The sequence below is a fragment of the Pelophylax lessonae genome (genome assembly GCF_965119305.1).
Source record: "Pelophylax lessonae genome assembly, chromosome: 3".
Classification (NCBI taxonomy): Eukaryota; Metazoa; Chordata; class Amphibia; order Anura; family Ranidae; genus Pelophylax; species Pelophylax lessonae.
In genome coordinates, this window is record NC_138770.1 from 35873413 (window position 1) to 35894838 (window position 21426).

The following is a 21426-nucleotide window of genomic DNA, read 5'->3' on the forward strand; positions in this document are numbered from 1 at the left end:
GCAAATATCATTTATTCATGAATAACACTCTTCCCTCTGTTGTGGATTTTTTCCTCAGGTACAAAATACCTGTTACCTGTTAGTCAGTGATACCAAATCAGACAATATAAATAGCTATGTATATAATCAGACAGATTTTAAGGTGGCTGAATCATAGTGACCTGATTTTATTACAGCAAGTGTGAGTTTAAATATACTCAAAAATGGATTTGTAATTAAGATCTGACGTACAAGAAATGGGTTGTTATTAAAATCTTTTGTCCAATCATGGTTAACAATTAATTATGGTAAGCATAGGGTTAATCTATATTGTGATTTTCTGTCATCAGGGAATTTTCTTGGTGATGCTCATCGAGAAGTTTTGCGAGGGACTTTTATCGGTCAGCTGTCCAGACAGAGTTCCTTTTATGACAGATACGGGAATATTGTTGAGGGTAGGAACATCTCAGCTTATATATATTTTTAGCTTTTGCAAGCTCAGTGACACATGTAAAGAAATCAAAGAGAAATTAGATTAAATTCCTTAAAGACATCTCGATCTAAAACCGCAATTTTGTATGCCAATCAAGGCATCTTGTATGTTAGAAAAACATACTGCCACGTCACCTCCATTATCCCGATAATATTTAGGTAAATGTTCTATTGCAGTCCATTTATCTGAATATATCACATCCCTTGCAGTGTAGTATGATATCTCATAGGTGAATTCATGATATATTTCCTTGTAATCTGATAGATGACAAACTTATTGATGAACCATCCCCCTTTGATCATTTGAATGAGAATTTCCATGCTTCGTTTATTGAACTTGCTTATAATATTGGTCTTAGATATGACTGGACCCCTTGAATATAACAATCCCAAGAAATGTAATATACTGTATATATTATGTTTCTATATTATCTGGAATTTTCTCTTGAGTTTGTAACAGTGGTGGCTGGTGTATAAGGGGCGCAGGGGCGCCGCCCCCTCTATCCATGCGTCTGGCCCCCTAATCTTCATTCCCGGGCGCCGTACGCATGGAGTTCAATGGGGATTTTTTTTTAACCATGTGATTAGAGCCAGAGGCTCTCACAGGCTAAAACAGGCTAAAAAAAAAAAAAAAGGATGGGCTTGGGGCGCAGAGCACTGCTCCCCGAGCCCACCCAGTTGTGTGACAATAGTGAATGAAAATTCGCTATTGTCACATGGATCCTCCTCCTGGCCAATCAGGATGCGGGTCATGAGACCCATTTCCCGATTGGCACAAAGGAGAGGCCATGCTATTGGCCAATGAGGAGGAGGAGGGAGGAGATGCCAGGAAAGCCGCCGCCGTCTCTGCCAGGGGAAGCCGCCACCGGAGATGAAGCTGATGGGAGGCTTCTAGTGGGGCCAGGCAGGAGTGTTCCAGGGCATCAGTGCTTCAACCACTTAAGCCCCAGGCCTATTTCTGACACTTTTTGTTTACAAGTTAAAATCAGTATTTTTTCCTAGAAAACTACTTAGAGCCCCCTAACATTATATATTTTTAGCAAAGACTCTGGAGAATAAAATGGCGGTCATTGCAATATTTTTTGTCACGAGGTATTTGCGCAGCGGTCTTTAAAACACAATTTTGTTGGAAAAATTACAAAAAATCACATTTCACTGCACTAAACAGTAAAGTTAGCCCATTTTTTTTGTATATTGTGAAAGATGATGTCACGTCGAGTAAATAGATACCCAACATGTTAAGGTTTAAAATTGCGCACGCCCGTGGAATGGCGACAAACTACGGTCAATAGAAATACATTTTTTAACGGTTATCAGTTTAGAGTTAGAGTGTAGCTCTTTTTTTTAAACTATTGCTCACGCTCTGGCGATCGCGGCTATACCTCACATGTGTGGTTTGAACAGTGATTTCATTCGCGGCTCGACTTCCGTATAAGTTTTCTTTCGTGCGCGAGCTAACATTGACGGGGGCGGCTAAAATTTATTTATTTTTTTTCCTATTTATTTAATTTTTTTTTTTTACTTTATCACAGGTTTTTTAAAAAAAAGCAATGTAGCAATTTTAGCAATGTAAACATCCCTTGTGACACCAATATGCAGTGACAGGTACTCTTTATGGAGGGATCGAGGGTCTAAAAGACCCTAGACCCCTCCACTACACTTCCATGTATTCAAAACGCTGAAAACTGCATTTTTGAATGCAGTCATTTTTTAAAATCTGCCGCCTTTTGCAGCAGAGTAACCCGGACGTGACGTTATGGATGCCGCCTCCGGGTTACGTCATCAGAGACCCAATTGAAGCCGCTTCCGGATTTGAACGGGACACCATCGAGCCGGGGTAACGACTGAGCGGCTCGGTCGTTACCGCCGGAAAGCCAACCGCCGTCTCTAAACCTTGGTACGGGGGTGATGACTCTAGCTAGAGGCATCACCCCCGGTATAACACCGCAAAGTCTGCCGACGTACGAGTACGTCACTTTGCGGTAAGTGGTTAATTGTAAGTGAGCCGGCGATGGGGGGGGGGTTGGGTGTTGTGCGAGCTGGTGTGGTCTGAGGGGGGGGGGTATGGTGTAGTCCGCCTGCAGCTCCCCCCAGCCCATGGAGCACCAGCCGCCACTGGTTTGTAACTGAGGTCCTTTGGGTCAGTAATTAACTATTTGGTCCCTCTATTGTTCTGATTCAAAGCTGAATAAACACGGGTTGTTTTGGGATCTTCTGAGCCTCAAACCAATGAGGGTAATCAATTCATATTGACTTAAGGGCAAACAAGAATGAATGGCCTGGATATAGGAACGGTTGTGTTTCTGGTTTAGTATTTGGGTTTGCAAACATGAAAGCAATCCCATTTACCGTATATACTCGAGTATAAGCCGAGTTTTTCAGCACATTTTTTTGTGCTGAAAACGTCCCCCTCGGCTTATACTCGAGTCAAGAAAAAAAAAAAAAGTTCCCGGCCGCTCCGACGTGCTTGAGTTTTAAAAATGGCGCCGCCCGGCGCATACATGTCATTGCGCACGCGCTGCCGCCGCTCGTGTAATTTCGGCTATTCCCGGCGCCGCTCGGGAGAGGCCGGGAATAGCCGAAAGTATACGAGCGGCGGCGGCGCGTGCGCAATGACATGTCGGGGCCGGGCGGCGCCATTTTTAAAACGAAGGCGCCTCTGGAACAGGTAAGGGAAACTGCTGCACTACCTGCCATTCTGCAGGGCTGCGGGTATACTACAAGGGATGCAGTGCTGCGGGCATGGTCCACCTGTACCATGCCCACAGCACTGCATCTCCTGTAGTATGCCCACAACCCCGGATCCTCTTGTACCATGCCAGTCACCCTGCATTATCCTGCACCATGCCAGTACCCTGCATTCTACTGTACCATGCTAGTACCCTGCATTCTCCTGTACCATGCCAGTACCCTGCATTCACCTGCACCATGCCAGTACCCTGCATTCTCCTGCACCATGCCAGTACCCTGCATTCTCCTGTACCCTGCCAGCCACCCTGCATTCTCCTGCACCATCCCAGCCACCCTGCATTCTCCTGTACCATGCCAGTCACCCTGCATTCTCTTGTACCATGCCATTCACCCTGCATTCTCCTGTACCATGCCAGTACCCTGCATTCTCCTGTACCATGCCCGCCGCCCTGCATTCTCCTGCACCATGCCCGCCGCCCTGCATTCTCACCCTAGGCTTATACTCGAGTCAATCATTTTTCCCATCTTTTTGTGGTAAAAGTAGGGGCCTCGGCTTATACTCGGGTCGGCTTATACTCGAGTATATACGGTAGTCCAGATGTGCTGTTCCCTTTATAATCCAGGTAAACATATGATAGGTCCTTACAATAACCATTTATGGTACCTGGAAGATAGTCAGTTTCTCTCTGGTTGAGGTTGCGGGAATCCATCCTCTATAAACTCTCTTGTGTACAGAGCAGAGCCTCAGACTCATTTCCTACCTCCTGCCTGTGGGGACAGTTCATCCAAAGTTTCCTTTCTCTTGGGAAAAATTAATTTAGTCTTTGAGCATTTTTTTACTAGTTGTATATTTTATATAAATGATAGACTTTATGTATCAATCCCATGACAGGATGAATTAAGGTTTGGCACATTCATTCATTTATTTTTTTCAAAAATAAACCTCTTAGTCTCTACACCACAAAAGTTTTTCAGCCAACGAACAACCAACTCTGATCTCCTTATGAAGTGTTTCTTACATGATGAAGATCAGCCATGGAGTATATCTGAGGTGTATATCAGGGTGTGCTTCATCCACACATGAGAGCTGTGATGTCCAGCAACTTTCATATAGAAGACATTTCTCAAGGCAGTAATACACCTCGAGGGTTGTGTGGGTTCCCTGATGTACAGGAAGACAGGACTTAAGTGAGAAACAATTCCCTCACTCAGGACAGGAAAGTGGCTTCTCCCCTGTGTGAGATCTCTGATGTGTGGAAAGATGGGACTGCTGTGAAAAACATTTCTCGCACTCAGGACAGGAATACGGCTTTTCCCCCGTGTGCAATCTCTGATGTCTGGAAAGATTGGACCTGTGTGAAAAACATTTTCCGCACTCAGAACAGGAATACGGCTTCTCTCCCGTGTGCAATCTCTGATGTGCAGAAAGATTGGACTTGTGCGAAAAACATATCCCGCACTCAGGACAGGAATATGGCTTCTGCTCTGAGTGCAATCTCTGATGTGTGGAAAGATTGGACTTGTGTGAGAAACATTTTCCGCACTCAGAACAGGAATACATCTTCTCTCCCGTGTGAGACTTCTGATGTCTGTAAAGATTGGCCTTCTGTGAAAAACATTTTCCGCACTCAGGACAGGTATACGGCTTTTCCCCTGTGTGAGATCTTTTATGCTCATCAAGTTTGGATATAGAATGGAAACACTTCCCGCACTCAGTACAGGAAAACTTCTTATCTGTTGGAAGGACAAACATAGAATATATAGTCAGTCAGGTTGAAAAAAGACACAAGTCCATCCAGTCCAACCAATACAAAAAAAAAAAAAAAATCATACATACCCTATACCCACAGTGGATCCAGAGGAAGGCAAAAAACCCCAGCAAAGCATGATCTAATTTGCTACTGCAGGGGGAAAAAATTCCTTCCTCATCTTCCAAGAGGCAATCATTATTCCCTAGATCAACTTTAACTGTACATATTAGTACCCAGTTATATTATGTACACCCAGGAAATAATCCAGAACTTTTGTTAAGAAATCTAGTGAGCTAGCCAGAACCACCTCTGGAGGGAGTCTCTTCCACATTTTCACAGTTCTTACTGTGAAGAAACCTTTCCGTATTTGGAGATGAAATCTCTTTTCCTCTAGACATAAAGAGTGCCCCCTTGTCCTCTGTGAATAACTCAACACCAAGGTCACTATATGGACCCCTTATGTATTTATACATGATGATCATATCCCCCCTTATGTATTTATACATGATGATCATATCCCCCCTTATGTATTTATACATGGAGATCATATCCTCCCTTATGTATTTATACATTGAGATCATATCCCCCCTTATGTATTTATACATGGTGATCATATCCCCCTTATGTATTTATACATGGAGATCATATCCCCCCCTTATGTATTTATACATGGTGATCATATCCCCCTTATGTATTTATACATGGAGATCATATCCCCCCTTATGTATTTATACATGGTGATCATATCCCCCCTTATGTATTTATACATGATAGATAGATAGATAGATAGATAGATAGATAGATAGATAGATAGATAGATAGATAGATAGATAGATAGATAGATAGATAGATAGATAGATAGATAGATAGATAGATAGATAGATAGATAGATAGATAGATAGATAGATAGATAGATAGATAGATAGATAGATAGATAGATAGATAGATAGATAGATAGATAGATAGATAGATAGATAGATAGATAGATAGATAGATAGAACTTTATTGTCATTGCATAGTACAGGTACACACCAACGAGATGCAGTTTGGCATCTACCAGAAGTGCAAAATGTAGCAATCGTGCAAAAGTGCAGATAAATATCTAGCATATTTACAGTGCAGATAACCATCTAGCATAATTAAAAAATATATATATATATACTATAATATATATATATAGATATATATAAATACATACACATGCATTATATACACAAATGAATGTGAAATATTGGGCAAAATGTACAGTAATGATAAAGATACATACAGATATAAATAGTGCAGATGTACTGAGGAGTGAAAAGATATACTATGTAGTATGTACATGTATAGTACAGAGGTTACATGCAGTCTTTTGTTTGTGTTTGTTTTGTAATGATTAGCTGTGTAATGTTGAGTTCAGTAATATGATGGTGGATGGAAAAAAACTGTCCCTGAACCTGCTGGTTCTAGTGCGCAAGTTTCTGTATCTCCTTCCTGACGGAAGGAGGTTAAACAGTTTATAACTGGGATGCGAAGAATCCTTGATGATGTTGTGAGCTCTGCGCAAACATCTGCTGTGGTGAAGGTGCTCAATGGCAGGTAATTGGGTGCCAGTGATGCGTTGAGCGGTTTTTACCACCCTTTGCAGTGCTTTACATTCACTCACAGTGGAGCCTCCGTACCATACAGTGATGGAGTTGGTCAGGATGCTCTCAATGATGCAGCGGTAGAAGCTCGTTAAAATCCCTGGGGACAAATTAGATTTCTTGAGACTTCTCAAGAAATACAGACGTTGTTGTGCTTTTTTTTTACCAGAGCTGACGTGTTCTGCTGCCAGGACAGATCCTCAGAGATGTGAACTCCCAGGAACTTAAAACTGGAGACTCGATCTACCTCGGTTCCATTGATGTTGACTGGTAGATGTCTCCCGCTGTTGGATTTCCGGAAGTCCACAATGAGCTCTTTGGTCTTTGTGGCGTTGAGAGTCAGGTTATTGGTGGCACACCATACTGCCAGATTACAGATCTCTTCCCTGTAGGCCGATTCATCATTGTTTTCAATCTGGCCGACCACGGTGGTGTCATCCGCATACTTGATAAAGATGTTGGATATATACAGAGGAGCACAATCGTGGGTGAACAGGGAGTAGAGCAGTGGGCTCAGAACACAGCCCTGCTGTATGCCAGTGTTCAGAATGAGGGTTGAGGATACCTGGTTTCCCAACCTGACAGATTGAGGTCTGTTGGTGAGAAAGTCCAGAATCCATCTGCAAATGGAGGTGCAGATACCCAGTTCCCTAAGCTTAGTGATCAGTACAGTGGGGAGGACTGTATTGAACGCAGAGCTAAAATCAATGAACAGCATTCTAATGTATGTATTGCTCTTATCCAGATGGGTGAGAGCAGAATGAAGAGCTGTGGAAACTGCATCCTCAGTTGACCTATTCGGGCGATAGGCATACTGGTGTGGGTCCAGTGTAGGTGGTAGGCCCGCAGTAAGGAGATTCAGGACCAGTTTCTCAAAGCATTTCATAACAATAGGGGTGAGTGCAACTGGGCGAAAGTCGTTCAGGTATTCAGCAGCTGAGTGCTTAGGCACTGGTATAATAGTAGTGGTCTTCAGGCATGTTGGTACTGTGGCTTGAGTCAGTGACAGATTGAAAATGTCAGAAAAAACATGTGCCAGTTTTCCAGCGTATGCTCTGAGAACACGTCCCGGTATGCCATCTAGGCCAGCTGCCTTACGTGCATCCACTCTGCTAAACACTGAATAGACGTCCGTTGTAGAGAATGAAAGTGAGCTGTATGCAGTTCCTCCATAGCTAGTTTAGCATTAGCATCCGGTGGAATGTACGCTGCAATCACAACAATGGCTGAGAATTCTCTCGGTAAATTAAAGGGTCTGCACTTAATCATCAAATACTCTAAATGAACGAAGCAATGACTTTCAGTAACAGTAGAGTCCGTGCACCATAAGTTGTTGACATACATGCACAGACCTCCACCTCTGCACTTACCAGAGTCCTCTGCCGTCCTGTCCGCCCAATAAACACTGCGACCCCTGAGCTCAATGGCGCTGCTGGGAATGTTGTTGTTGAGCCATGTTTCCGTAAAAATCATGATATTACATTCCTTAATCCGTTTGTGTGATGATATCCGGAGCAGGAACTCATCCATTTTGTTAGCAAGAGACCGTACATTGGCAAGGAAGATGCTTGGAATCGATGGTTGATGCGGGTTTAGCCTTAGCTTAGCCCTGATGCCGCCTCGCTTCCCCCTCCTTTGTTTCCGGTCTCGCCGCTGGCGCTGTGAACTCGCTGTCCCCCTCCTTTGTTTTCGGTCTCGCCGCCGGCGCTGTGAACTAGCTGTCGGCCGAGCTGGATCAGCGGTCCGCGGTGTTCGGGCGATTTCCCGAGGGAGATCAAAGTCCATAGAAAGTCCGTATCTGTAAGTATTGCCGATATCTAGTAATGCTTGTCGGCTGTATGAGATGTATGCAAGCCCGTTCTGCGTGAATAAACTTGCTGTTGATGGAAAAATTGCTACTAAATCGCAAAACTGGAGAGACGCCGGGCCTCGCGTTGTGCACGTGCCGCCATTAGCCATTGAAGCCACTTCCAGCAAAAGACCTCCAAATTCCCACACCCGAGAGCCACTTCCAAGGACAGACTTGGTTGAGTACTCAGAGGTTCTCACTCATGCAGGGTGTGGTGTTCTGGTGTAGCAGGGTGTGGACAGGCAGTCCATGATCCCCCCATGTATTTATACATGGAGATCATATCCCCATTATGTATTTATACATGGTTATCATATCCCCCCTTATGTATTTATACATGGTGATCATATCCCCCCTTATGTATTTATACTTGGTGATCATATCCCCCCTTATGTATTTATACTTGGTGATCATATCCCCCCTTATGTATTTATACTTGGTGATCATATCCCCCCTTATGTATTTATACGTGGAGATCATATCCCCCATTATGTATTTATACGTGGAGATCATATCCCCCATTATGTATTTATACATGGTGATCATATCCTCCCTTATGTATTTAAACATGGTGATTAGGCCTGCGGAATAGAATCGGCGAATCGATGCATCGCGATGCGACCCTTCGCGATTCTGCATCGATTCGGGGTGCCGTCAACATCGATTAGGAAATTATGTCATCAGCTGCAGCCACGCCCTATCGTGCCTGGGAGAAAAAAGGCACAAGAACACAGCTGATTGGTGGATTAGTGCGGGAGCTTAATAAAAAGGCTCAGCCCCTTCCTCCTCCCTCTCTTTGACCCGGGCCGAGGCGCAGCAAGAACATCCCCCGCGTGTATCGGCATCCCACCTGCGGCCTTGCAGCCAAGAAGCCAGCCAGCCAAGCCAGTCCACACAGGAGCCCCGAGTGTTGCAGCCATCCAGGACCTGGAGCCCCAAGTGTCCCCATCGCAGCCAGCCAGCGCCTCTTCACCATGGTCCTCCCAGGCCCAGCCGCCACGCCACACGCCAGCCACAGCCAGCCACTGGAGCCCAGAGAGCAGAGCACCTGTCCTCCTCAGTGTGGTATATGCAAAGCAGTGCACAACAACCCACACAGTCACACAGCAGGTATGTTAAGTCCAAACTAATAATTGTATTAATCATGGGGGTCTCTCTGTACCTCGGGGGGGGGGGGGGGGGTTGCCTGTGATGGGGGGGACCTGGGACATCTCTGTTCTGCAGTGGCAGGGGGGTCTCTGAGTGTCAGTGTGGGGGGGGGGGTCTCTGTCAGTGTCAGCTGTGGGGGTCTGGGGAAGGGGGGGTCTCTGTCAGTGCTGTGGGGGATTGGGGAAGGTGTGGGAAGGGAGGTCTCTGTCAGCGTGTCAGCTCAGTTGTGGGGGGAGGGGGGTCTCTGTCAGTGTCACTGTCAGGCAGCTCAGCTGTGGGGGAAGTTGTGGGGGAAGGGGGGGGTCTCTGTCAGTGTCAGTCAGGCAGCTGTGGGGGAAGGGGGGGTCTCTGGCTCAGTGCATGCATAAAAGGGACTGACAGACAGACACACAGTAACATTTTATGAACAATGTTGCTTGCTTGTTGTGGCTTAGTTTACAAGTGCTTTTTTTTTTTTTTTTAACACTGACAGAGTTTGGCAACTTACGTCATCCGTCTCCGTCACATACGTGGTAGTATGGTAATGGCAGAAGGAGAAAAAGATTGAGAGATAAAAAATGCACCTAGCATTTTAAGAGCAAACATCTGGGCATATTTCGGATTTTACGAACACACAGGGAAGCGTGAGTTGGACAAGACACACGCCGTATGTAAAGCCTGTCACACAAAAATTAAATACCTAGGGAATACTACGAACTTGAGAAACCATGTTAGCCGTTTTCACTGAGTTAGTAACACCTGTCGCCACCAGAAGTGCCACCACTGCCAAGGAAAGACTACTAGACCCAGATCAGCCAAGAATTGATGCCATACTGTCAACTTATCCGCCCAACTCTGAAAAAGGGAAGAAACTAACCAAAGCTGTGGCAGCTTTCATCGTCAAGGACCTACGGCCTTACTCTCTTGTGGACAACCCCGGGTTTCGCTACCTTTTTAAGACGCTAGAGCCACGTTATAAGATCCTGTCACGCAGTCACTTTACAGAAAACGTTATACCTACCATGACACCAAAGCTCAGGTACTTGCGTCAATGAACCAAGCCAGTCGAGTCGCAATGACGTGGGATTCATGGACTTCAGTCACAGCGGAGTCCTATGTTACAATAACAGCACATTACGTTACTAAGGACTGGCAGGTGTTGTCACGTGTTGCAAACGAGAGCCATTTATGAGTCTCACACAGGTGCTCATCTGGCAGAGCTACTGTCTCATGTCGTGGAAGAATGGCAGCTGTCTGATAAATCTGTAGTGCTTGTGACCGAAAACGCGGCGAACGTGATAGTTGCAGCTCAAGTTGGTAAATTTCCTCATGTTAAATGTTTCGCCCATGCACTCAATCTTGCATGTCAGCGGGCTCTGAAAAGGGCCACGCTCTCAAGGCTTCTCAGCAGAGTGCGACGAATATCCACATTCTTTCATCGCAGCGCTAGAGCAAGCCACCGTCCAAAAGAGAAACAGAAATGTCTGGGCCTGAAGAATCATAAGCTAATAACTGATGTGCCAACAAGATGAAACAGCGCATATGACATGGTCGAGAGTTTCTTAGAACAACAACCTGCAGTTTGTGCCACCTTGCTGTCTCCAGAAGTCAGAAAAGGAGAGTCTGATCTCTGCACTCTCAATGAAACAGATGTGTCAAATGCAGAGGATGCTGTGAGTGCATTAAAGCCGATGAAGGATGCAACCTTGCTGATGTCAGAAGAGCGCAACCCAACAGTGTCTCTCATTGCCCCTCTAAATGCACAACTGCTCCAGAGCATGACAGACACCATGGGAGACACACCCATGACCCACGAGATCAAGAATGCCATCAAAACAGATCTCCTGAAGAGGTACAGCACTGAGGCGGAGAAGAAGATACTTCATACAGCCACTGCACTGGATCCTCGCTTTAAAGGACTGCCTTTTATTCTCACAGAGGAGGAGAGATTGGAGATATACAGAGGAGTGACTGAGGAGGCTGCATCTTTGGAGGTAATTAGAATTTCATCATGTTTCCTCCCTGACAGCTAGAAGCTCAGCTAAATTGTGTTGTGTAATAAGCCCTGCTTCACTGATGCGGTGTGGGAAGTGGAACTGCATGGTTTACTGTGCACTTTCCCACACCTCATCAGAATGAATCACACTCTTAGGCAGTTCAGCTCTTCTTATACTATTATCTTTTGTTCAAACACAGATTACATCTAATAGAAGGACAAATGTGGATGACGTGCCTAGGGAAAAAGCAACTCTGGAAGAAGAAACACCAATTGAGGTCAGCCATTCTCCTCCCAAAAAAAAAAAGGCCACAACATAACTGACTTTGCTGGGGCAGTCTTTCACTGATGGTGCATTAGAACCTAAGACCCCCTATGCCAAGGCAGAAGACGAAATGGAAAAATATTGTAAAGCCCCACCTCTGCCTCTCACTGAGGACCCTTTGAAATGGTGGCGTGAGCATGAGGTCATATTTCCCCTCCTCTCTCAGCTGTTAAAGCAATACTTGTGTATCCCAGGTACAAGTGTATCTGCAGAGCGGGTTTTCTCTACTGCAGGAGATGTTATAACTGCAAAAAGAAGCAGTCTGAAACCTGAGCATGTGGATCAGCTAGTGTTCTTACAGCAAAACCTACATGTTCCCAAATGCTAAGCACTGCAATAATTACTAATTCATGTTTTTAATGAATTAGTAATTACTAATTCAGTCTGCCAGTCACACCAGTGTTGTTTTATGGCTTTATAGCCCTGATGGTTTGTTTTTGAAGATTGTCCTGTCCAATGTCCATTGCCAATCCATAATCCATTGCTTCACACTAAATGCGTCTAGGGGTTCATTTAACCCTCAACTAAATAAATATTAAAGTGTATTTTCTTCTAGACAACTGACACCAAGCCACGGTGCCAGCATTATAGGAAGGAAAATCATTGAGAGAAATAACTTGTACATTGAAGCTTAACCTCGAGTAAATCTTATCTTATTGGATCACAAATAATACACCAATTTTGGATTCTTGTGTAATATTACTATATTTGTGAGTTTGTGAATGTGACCCCATAAGGACAAGTCATTTGATAATTATCTGAAATACCTGCTCTACTGGAAGGATCCTGAATATGCTAAATATTTAAAACAATACTACTCTATGTGAGGCCCTTTCTTCCCCATACATACCCGTGGAACATATATGCAAGGTGCAGTGAGACCGGACTCGGGCAGGCTATAGCTAGGAGATCCAGGGGACAGCACCCAGAGCTTACAGGACCGTCCAGGGAGACCAAAGGCGATCCGAAAAAGCATAAGAGGCAATACTATACCCAAGGCCTGTTACCCCTGTAGGGGTAATTATTTCTGGTGACGTAGACCTATGTCGCTGGACTCCTCCCCCTGTAGGCGGCGCGCTCCCGCTGTTTTCATTCACAGCGGGAGTCGGGCCAGGGGAGGAGCGGCGGCGATCGCTGGGGAATCTAGTTTGGAGGTCCGCCCGCCTGTGTAAACAGAGCGGGCGGATCTCCTAAGTGACAGGGAGTGACAGATCAGAGTGTTCAGCATAGCTGAACATCCGATCTGTCCCTGACTCACTCAGTCACCTCCCCCCCACACGTTAGTAAGCACCAGGCATACATTAACTCCTCCCTCTCCAATAAAATTAACCCCTTCCCTGCCAGTGTCATTTTTAGAGTAACAGTGCATATATATAGCACTGATTACTGCAGTAATGTCACTGGCACCCCCAAAAGTGTCAAAAATGTCAGTCAAGGGTCCGATCTGTCCGCCGCAATGTCGCAGTCCCGCAAAAAAAAATCGCAGATCGCCGCCATTACTCGTTAAAAAAAAAAACACCAAAAATTACAGAAATCTTTCCCTTAGTTAGTAAACGCAATAACTTTTGCGCAAACCAATCAAAATATGCTTATTGTGATTTTTTTTTTTACCAAACATAGGTAGCAGAAAACAAATTGGCCAAAAATTTTAAAAAAATTAGATTTTTACATATTTTTTGGTAGGAATTTCATATAAAAAAATGTTAAAAATATTGTTATTTTTTCAAAATAAACTCTATTTTTTTGTTTATAGCGCAAAAAAGTAAAAATCGCACAGGTGATCAAATACCACCAAAAGAAAGCTCTATTTGTGGGAAAAAAAGGACGTAAATTTCGTTTGGGTACGGCGTCACACGACTGCGCAATTGTCAGTTAAATTCGCACAGCGCCGAATCGCAAAAAGTGGCCTGGACGTAAGACAGCAAAATCCTCTGGTGGTAAAGTGGTTAAAGTACAACTATAGGCAAAACTTTTTTAATTTTGCATAGAGCAAGGGAAGGTCATTTAATTATTACACCTGTAAGGTTTATTTTTGCCATGTTGCCCCCATTGTAGAAATTTACCCTCACTTTTTGTCACAAACTGAAAGTGAGAGGAAAATGGAAATCCCACAAAATTTGGGGGGTTTTCATTTTACTTTCAATGATAATCATAAAAACACAGGACAAAGAGAGGGGGTGAATCTCTCCAGCGTGGGACAACAGAGACAGCTGTATTAGAACATCTGTCAGTGTTTTATTGCTATGGACTCCAAACTATGGCCCTCCAGCTGGCAGATGTTCAGGAACTACAATTCCAATCATGCCTAGTTATGTCTGACTGTGTGATGTGAATGTCATAGATGCCTCATGGGAATTGTAGTTCCTGAACAGCTGGAGGCCAGGGCCATAGTTTGGACACCCCTGTTCTAATACATCTCCTCTCCTCTATCCAAAATCAAAAAACTTTTTCCTTTAGTTGTACTTTAAAAGGTAGACCTTATATTAATATTTTCTTTTATGAAGCAGTAAACTGCACTACTACAGTTTTTACTAATTTTATGGTTATTTCTAGTAAATACTAGTGTTGTTGTCTGTCTCTGCTATGCTATTTTCATTTTCAGACCTTCCTATATGTTTGCAGTGCAAGTGCACTATGAGTATGTAGGGCTTGCAGGCCATGCCAGGGTCCAGGGAAGTGTCCTTTAAAAGCAAATGAAAATAGAAATGATTCTTTAATTTGTGACTGCTTGATTGTTTTTTTTTTTTTTTAAATAAAGTTCTGAAAACCATTGGGAAGTGGGCTGGGCATGGGCATTGGGCAGTAATCGTGATGTATCGTGGAATCGTATCGAATCCTGACCCTAATAATCGTAATCGAATCGTGAGGTAAGTGAAGATGCGCAGCCCTAATGGTGATCATATCCCCCTTATGTATTTATACATGGTGATCATATCCCCCCTTATGTATTTATCCATGGTGATCATATCCCCCCTTATGTATTTATCCATGGTGATCATATCCCCCCTTATGTATTTATACATGGGGATCATATCCCCCCCTTATGTATTTATACATGGAGATCATATCCCCCCTTATGTATTTATACATGGAGATCATATCCCCCCCTTATGTATTTATACATGGAGATCATATCCCCCCTTATGTATTTATACATGGAGATCATATCCCCCCTTATGTATTTATACATGGAGATCATATCCCCCCTTATGTGTTTATACATGGAGATCATATCCCCCCCTATGTATTTATAAATGATGATCATATCCCCCCTTATGTATTTATAAATGGTGATCATATCCCCCTTAATCTCCTCTTCTCCAGAGAGAATAAATTCAGTTCCTGTAATCTCTCCTCATAGCTGAGCTCCTCCATGCCTCTTATCAGTTTGGTTGCCCTTCTATGCACTTTCTATGCACTTTCTCCAGTTCCCCGATATCCTTTTTGAGAACTGGAGACCAAACCTGAACTGCATATTCCAGATGAGGTCTTACTAATGATTTGTACAGGGGCAAAGTTATATCTCTCTCTCTCTGGAGTCCATGCCTCTGTTATACAACAAAGGACTTTGCTTGCTTTGGAAACCTAAGCTTGGCATTGCATGCTATTATTAAGCTTAGAATCTACCAGAACACCCAGATCATTCTCCACTATGGATTCCCCCAGATCCTTTACGCTATGCATTCCCCCAGTTCTACTCCCCCTAGTATGTATTCTTACCCCCCAAGTGCATAACTTTACATTTATCGACATTAAACCTCATCTGCCTCATAGATGCCCAATGAAACAGTGCATTAAGGTCAGCCTGTAAGTTGGAGACATCCTGTAAGGAAGTTATTCCACTGCAAAGCTTGGTGTCATCTGCAAAGACTGAAATCCCAGACCCCCCATCATTTATAAATAGATTAAAAAAGTAAGGGTCCCAACACTGAACCTTGGGGTACCCCACTAATAACACTGAAAATTGGGGTACCCCACTAATAACACTACCTTGGGGTACACCACTGATAACACTGAACCTTGGGGTACCCCACTAATAACACTGAACCTTGGGGTACACCACTGATAACACTGAACCTTGGGGTACACCACTGACAACCTTAGACCATTCAGAGTAAGAATCATTAACCACTACTCTCTGAATTCTGTCTTTTAGACAATTTTCTATCCATTTACAAACTGATCTTTCCAAGCCTGTAGACTTTACCTTACACATTAGCCGTGTGTGGGGAACTGTGTCACACGCTTTGGCAAAATCTAAATATACCACGTCCACAGCCACCCCTCTGTCCAAGTATACCACGTCCACAGCCACCCCTCTGTCCAAGTATACCACGTCCACAGCCACCCCTCTGTCTATGGTTTTACTTACCTCCTCATAAAAATAAATGTAATTTGTTTGACAACTTCTGTCTTTCATAAATCCATGCTTGTTGCTTACAATGTTATATATATATATATATAGTGCAGAGATTAGGAGTATGTAATGTACAAAATAGAGTATATAGTGCAGGGGTCTGGAGTATGTTATGTACAACATAGAGTATATATAGTGCAGGGGTCAGGAGTGTGTAATGTACAACATAGTGTATATAGTGCAGGGGTCAGGAGTATGTAATCTACAACATAGAGTATATAGTGCAGGGGTCAGGAGTATGTAATGTACAATGTAAATTATATAGTGTAAGGATCAGGACTCATAATATTGGTATTCAGTAATCAGTGGAAGTTTAAAAATTTACTTAAAAGAAGATGCAGAGGTCCCACACCGCTGCCTCCCATCTCCTGAGACTGCACTCGGTGACTTGGGTCTGAGACTATACAGACATATCCCTCCACCCAAGACAGCCAGCAGACAACAAAGCAAGTAATCCCAGGAGAATTGTTCTGTCAGAGATTATGTTAGAACTGGGCTATGGGGCATAAGACCCAAGGCCTATACTCCAGTTGCCTAGGTCAAGCAACACATATTCAACGAATATGAAACATTTCCAGCCGAACCCCAGAATCTACACAAATACAGAAATACAGGACAGGGAACACAGCTCTGGAAAGTGACCAGGGTATTACAGGCTGATATCACCCAGCCCTTGCCCTACTCTGGACCAATCAGTGAGCAGTATGGGTGGAGGACTGTATTTAGTGTTAATGACCAACCTGTGCTGATCTCGGTAGGAGTGTCTTCCTCTAGAATTACCCTCATTATTCCAACATTCTCCACAGACTGCTGATCATCACTCGCATCAGTCACGTCTTCTTCTTCTTTCACCTCAACTTTTATACCTATCAGATCTTCACCCTAAACCAAGAAAATGAGAGTGAATATCATCTGTAAAATATAAGCTCACATAAAAAAAATCCCCAAATCATCTTCAAGTCCATGTTCTAGATGCTCAGTCCCACCAACCTTGTAATGGTGAGGGATAGTGTGATCTTCCTGTGTGGAATCCAGAGGACGGGGACATCTCTCTGGTGGGTCCCTTGTATTAGGTGTCTCCATCATATCCTTGTGTGCTTCTGAAAATGCCTCCATCACTCCATACTCCTCATCCTCCTCTTTATACTCTTCTTTAACAACAATATTATCATCCCCGAGGTTTCCACTCTGAATATATAATAAAACATTCATTGTAACAAACATACTTGTATATAAATCATAACTATCAGTGATTGTTCCTCATCTACCTGATGTTGGTGAGGGATGGTGTGACCTTCCTGTGTGGAATCCCAGGAATACAGAGGACGGAGACATCTCTCTGGTGGGTCCCTTGTATTGGGTGGCTCCATCATATCCTTGTGTGCTTCTGAAAATGCCTCCATCACTCCATACTCCTCATCCTCCTCTTTATACTCTTCTTTAACATCAATATTATCATCCCCGAGGTTTCCACTCTGAATATATAATAAAACAATGTTTGTAACAAACATACAGTCAGGTCCATAAATATTGGGACATCGACACAATTCTAATCTTTTTGGCTCTATACACCACTACAATGTATTTGAAATGAAACAAACGAGATGTGCTTTAACTGCAGACTTTCAGCTTTAATTTGAGGGTATTTACATCCAAATCAGGTGAGCGGTGTAGGAATTACAACCGTTTTGTATATGTGCCTCCCACTTTTTAAGGGACCAAAAGTAATGGGACAGATTAACAATCATAAATCAAACTTTCACTTTATAATACTTGGTTGCAAATCCTTTGCAGTCAATTACAGCCTGAAGTCTGGAATGCATAGACATCAGCAGACGCTGGGTTTCATCCCTGGTGATGCTCTGCCAGGCCTCTACAGCAACTGTCTTCAGTTCCTGCTTGTTCTTGGGGCATTCAGTTTTGTCTTCAGCAAGTGAAATGCAGGCTCAATCAGATTCAGGTCAGGTGATTGACTTGGCCATTGCATAACATTTCACTTCTTTCCCTTAAAAAAAACTCTTTGGTTGCTTTCGCAGTATGCTTCGGGTCATTGTCCATCTGCACTGTGAAGCGCCGTCCAATGAGTTCTGAAGCATTTGGCTGAATATGAGCATATAATATTGCCCGAAACACTTCAGAATTCATCCTGCTGCTTTTGTCAGCAGTCACATCATCAATAAATGCAAGAGAACCAGTTCCATTGGCAGCCATACATGCCTATGCCATGACACTACCACCACCATGCTTCACTGATGAGATGGTAGGCTTTGGATCATGAGCAGTTCCTTTCCTTCTGCATACTCTTCTCTTCCCATCACTCTGGTACAAGTTGATTTTGGTCTCATCTTTCCATAGGATGTTGTTCCAGAAATGTGAAGGCTTTTTTAGATGTTGTTTGGCAAACGTTAATCTGGCATTCCTGTTTTTGAGGCTCACCAATGGTTTACATCTTGTGGTGAACCCTCTGTATTCACTCTGGTGAAGTCTACTCTTGATTGTTGACTTTGACACACATACACCTACCTCCTGGAGAGTGTTCTTGATCTGGCCAACTGTTGTGAAGGGTGTTTTCTTCACCAGGGAAAGAATTCTTTGGTCATCCACAACAGTTGTTTTCCGTGGTCTTCCGTTTCTTTTGGTGTTGCTGAGCTCTCCGGTGCGTTCTTTCTTTTTAAGGATGTTCCAAACAGTTGATTTGGCCACACATAATGTTTTTGCTATCTCTCTGATGGGTTTGTTTTGTTTTTGCAGCCTAATGATGGCTTGCTTCACTGATAGTGACAGCTCTTTGGATCTCATATTGAGAGTTGACAGCAACAGATTCCAAATGCAAATAGCACACTTGAAATTAACTCTGGACCTTTTATCTTCTCCTTGTAAATGCGATAATGAGGGACTAACATTGAGCAGCCAATTGTCCCATTACTTTTGGTCCCTTAAAAAGTGGGAGGCACATATACAAACTGTTGTAATTCCTACACCTTTCACCTGATTTGGATGTAAATACCCTCAAATTAAAGCTGAAAGTCTGCAGCTAAAGCACATCTTATTTGTTTAATTTCAAATCCATTGTGGTGGTGTATAGAGCCAAAAAGATTAGAATTGTGTCGATGTCCAATATTTATGGACCTGACTGTACTTGTATAGAAATCATAACTATCAGTGATTGTTCCTCATCTACCTGATGTTGGTGAGGGATGGTGTGACCTTCCTGTGTGGAATCCCGGGAATACAGAGGATGGAGACATCTCTCTGGTGGGTTCCCATTACTGGATCCATCTGTAGGAAACACACACACTGACTGAATACATTGTTTCTATGTGTTTATCAGATGATGGGGGTCTAGGTGGACCCTCCGTACTGCTCTCTCCTTTAAAAGTCTCCTCTTACTCGGTGATGTGAGGGGCAGCTGATTGTCCATCATGACACTCTAGTAGAGATCCTTGTGTCCTTCTAAATACTTCCACTCCTCCATGGAGAAATAGACAGTGACATCCTGACACCTTATAGGAACCTGACACACACAAGGATACAGTTACCATCCAGACACATCCCTTGTCTGTTACTGGATAATGTCCCAGAATTCCCAGCACCGCTCACCTCTCCTCGTTGATCTCTCTGGGGACTTCAAGAACCTTCTTTTTATTTCTTTATTCTATCAGGGAGGGAGGTGGAGGCAATGTGATGGTCATATAATATCCAGACTTCACAGGAGGAAAACTCTAGATCTGAACACAAATAGTAAGATCAAATGGTTTTTCTAGCATCCTCCTCATATCCTCTCTGGTCAGGTCTGTGTTTTATTAAAGCCCTACTTCAAGAACCACCACACTCTGTAGGTTAAAGGCTTGGTAGAAGGAATTCAGACATCAATACATAAAATACAGGATCAACAGTTATGATTTGATTGTAAAGATTCAAGGGGTCTGCCCACATTCTAAGACCATTATAAAAAAGGGCTGGATGAAGGGACATTGGTAGGAGGAGCTGTGAGGTCAGTGTGATGTCATAGGATTCTCTGACTCTGGTTGGAGGAACATTGGGAGGAGGAGCTGTGAGGTCAGTGTGATGTCATAGGATTCTCTGACTCTGGTTGGAGGGACATTGGGAGGAGGAGCTGTGAGGTCAGTGTGATGTCATAGGATTCTCTGACTCTGGTTGAAGGGACATTGGGAGGAGGAGATATGAGGGGCGCTCTGTGAGGTTTCTGTACACATGTAACGCTCCTGCATTTTATGTATGATGTGGATTTTCAGCTGCAGAAATATTCCACTTCAGTAGTCATGTAGAGAAACGCTGAGACACCAATCCCAACTCCCAATGACTCATCATGTGTGGATGATCTCAATTCAGCAAGTAAATACACACACTCAATAAGATGTTTCCTAGAGTGACTTATGTATATAGTAACACAGTGATGATAGGCTGAAGAGACAGGTTGGGTAGAGATGGTAGATGACAGACACTTGAAAGGAAGATAGTAGCAGATGGGATGCAGATAGGTTTAGCAATCATGTATAGATGACAGAGTAGCAGGTGGACATACAGGAGAGATCAACCCAGTGCAAGAACAGGTGGTAGTAGGCTCAAGAGCTAGCAATCTTAGATAATGCAGATGTAGTAATAGTCCTTAGTATGCAGAGCTAGATAGTGTAAGCTTTAGTATGAAGGTCATAGAGGTTTCCCCTGTGGGGTACTTATCACTAATAGCAATGTAGCAGAGGAGAGGTTCGGCAAGAGCGGATGATCCGGTAGCGGGATACAGGGATCAGCGCAGCGTGGTTCCGACAGCGAGGTATGCTTGCAAGCACGAGAGCTTCAAGACAGGTTAGCATCAAGGTACAAAGCAGTTTGAACGAACACATGTGAGTGAGAGCCGGCGATCTAAATAGCCATCCAGTCCGGCGCTCAGTGATGACAGCATCAGTCTTAAAGGTGTATGCGCACCTTACCAAAAGAGAATGGTGGGGCGCATACACTTATGAAAGAGTAATTAGGGTACCCAAAGGTACCAGAACATTACAACACATAATTTTTTCACATTTTATTCCTGTGATCTCCGTGTACTCCGGAGACTTTACTGATCACATTTTAGGATGAATATCTGAGACTGGGATCATTATGGAAACCTTTGTTTTCAGGACATTTACTACAAATTACATTTTTCTTC

General features: G+C 43.6%; 4 protein-coding genes and 1 pseudogene across 5 annotated transcripts in view; 3 read left to right on the forward strand and 2 right to left on the reverse strand.

The window, feature by feature from the left end:
- LOC309550686 (uncharacterized protein) overlaps positions 1–21426 on the forward strand; it is an 801473-nt gene that overhangs the window by 510865 nt on the left and 269182 nt on the right. The gene's annotated exons all lie outside the window — the stretch shown is intronic.
- Positions 1–21426, reverse strand: part of LOC309550702 (uncharacterized protein) — a 975511-nt gene that overhangs the window by 341917 nt on the left and 612168 nt on the right. The window lies entirely within an intron of this gene.
- Positions 1–21426, forward strand: part of LOC309550720 (uncharacterized protein) — a 590048-nt gene that overhangs the window by 96640 nt on the left and 471982 nt on the right. The gene's annotated exons all lie outside the window — the stretch shown is intronic.
- Positions 4306–21426, reverse strand: part of LOC309549972 (uncharacterized protein) — a gene marked incomplete at its 5' end in the record, with an annotated part of 51406 nt that continues 34285 nt past the window's right edge. Inside the window, 2 exons of the mRNA XM_082250448.1 lie at positions 4306–4651; positions 17037–17138. Of these exons, the coding sequence (XP_082106574.1) occupies positions 4367–4651; positions 17037–17138 (387 nt within the window). The 3' untranslated portion in view covers positions 4306–4366. The remainder of the gene's footprint in view (positions 4652–17036; positions 17139–21426) is intronic.
- On the forward strand, positions 11066–12167 carry LOC309550753 (E3 SUMO-protein ligase ZBED1-like; annotated as a pseudogene). The gene is made up of 2 exons: positions 11066–11512; positions 11715–12167. The product of its transcript is annotated as an E3 SUMO-protein ligase ZBED1-like (transcript).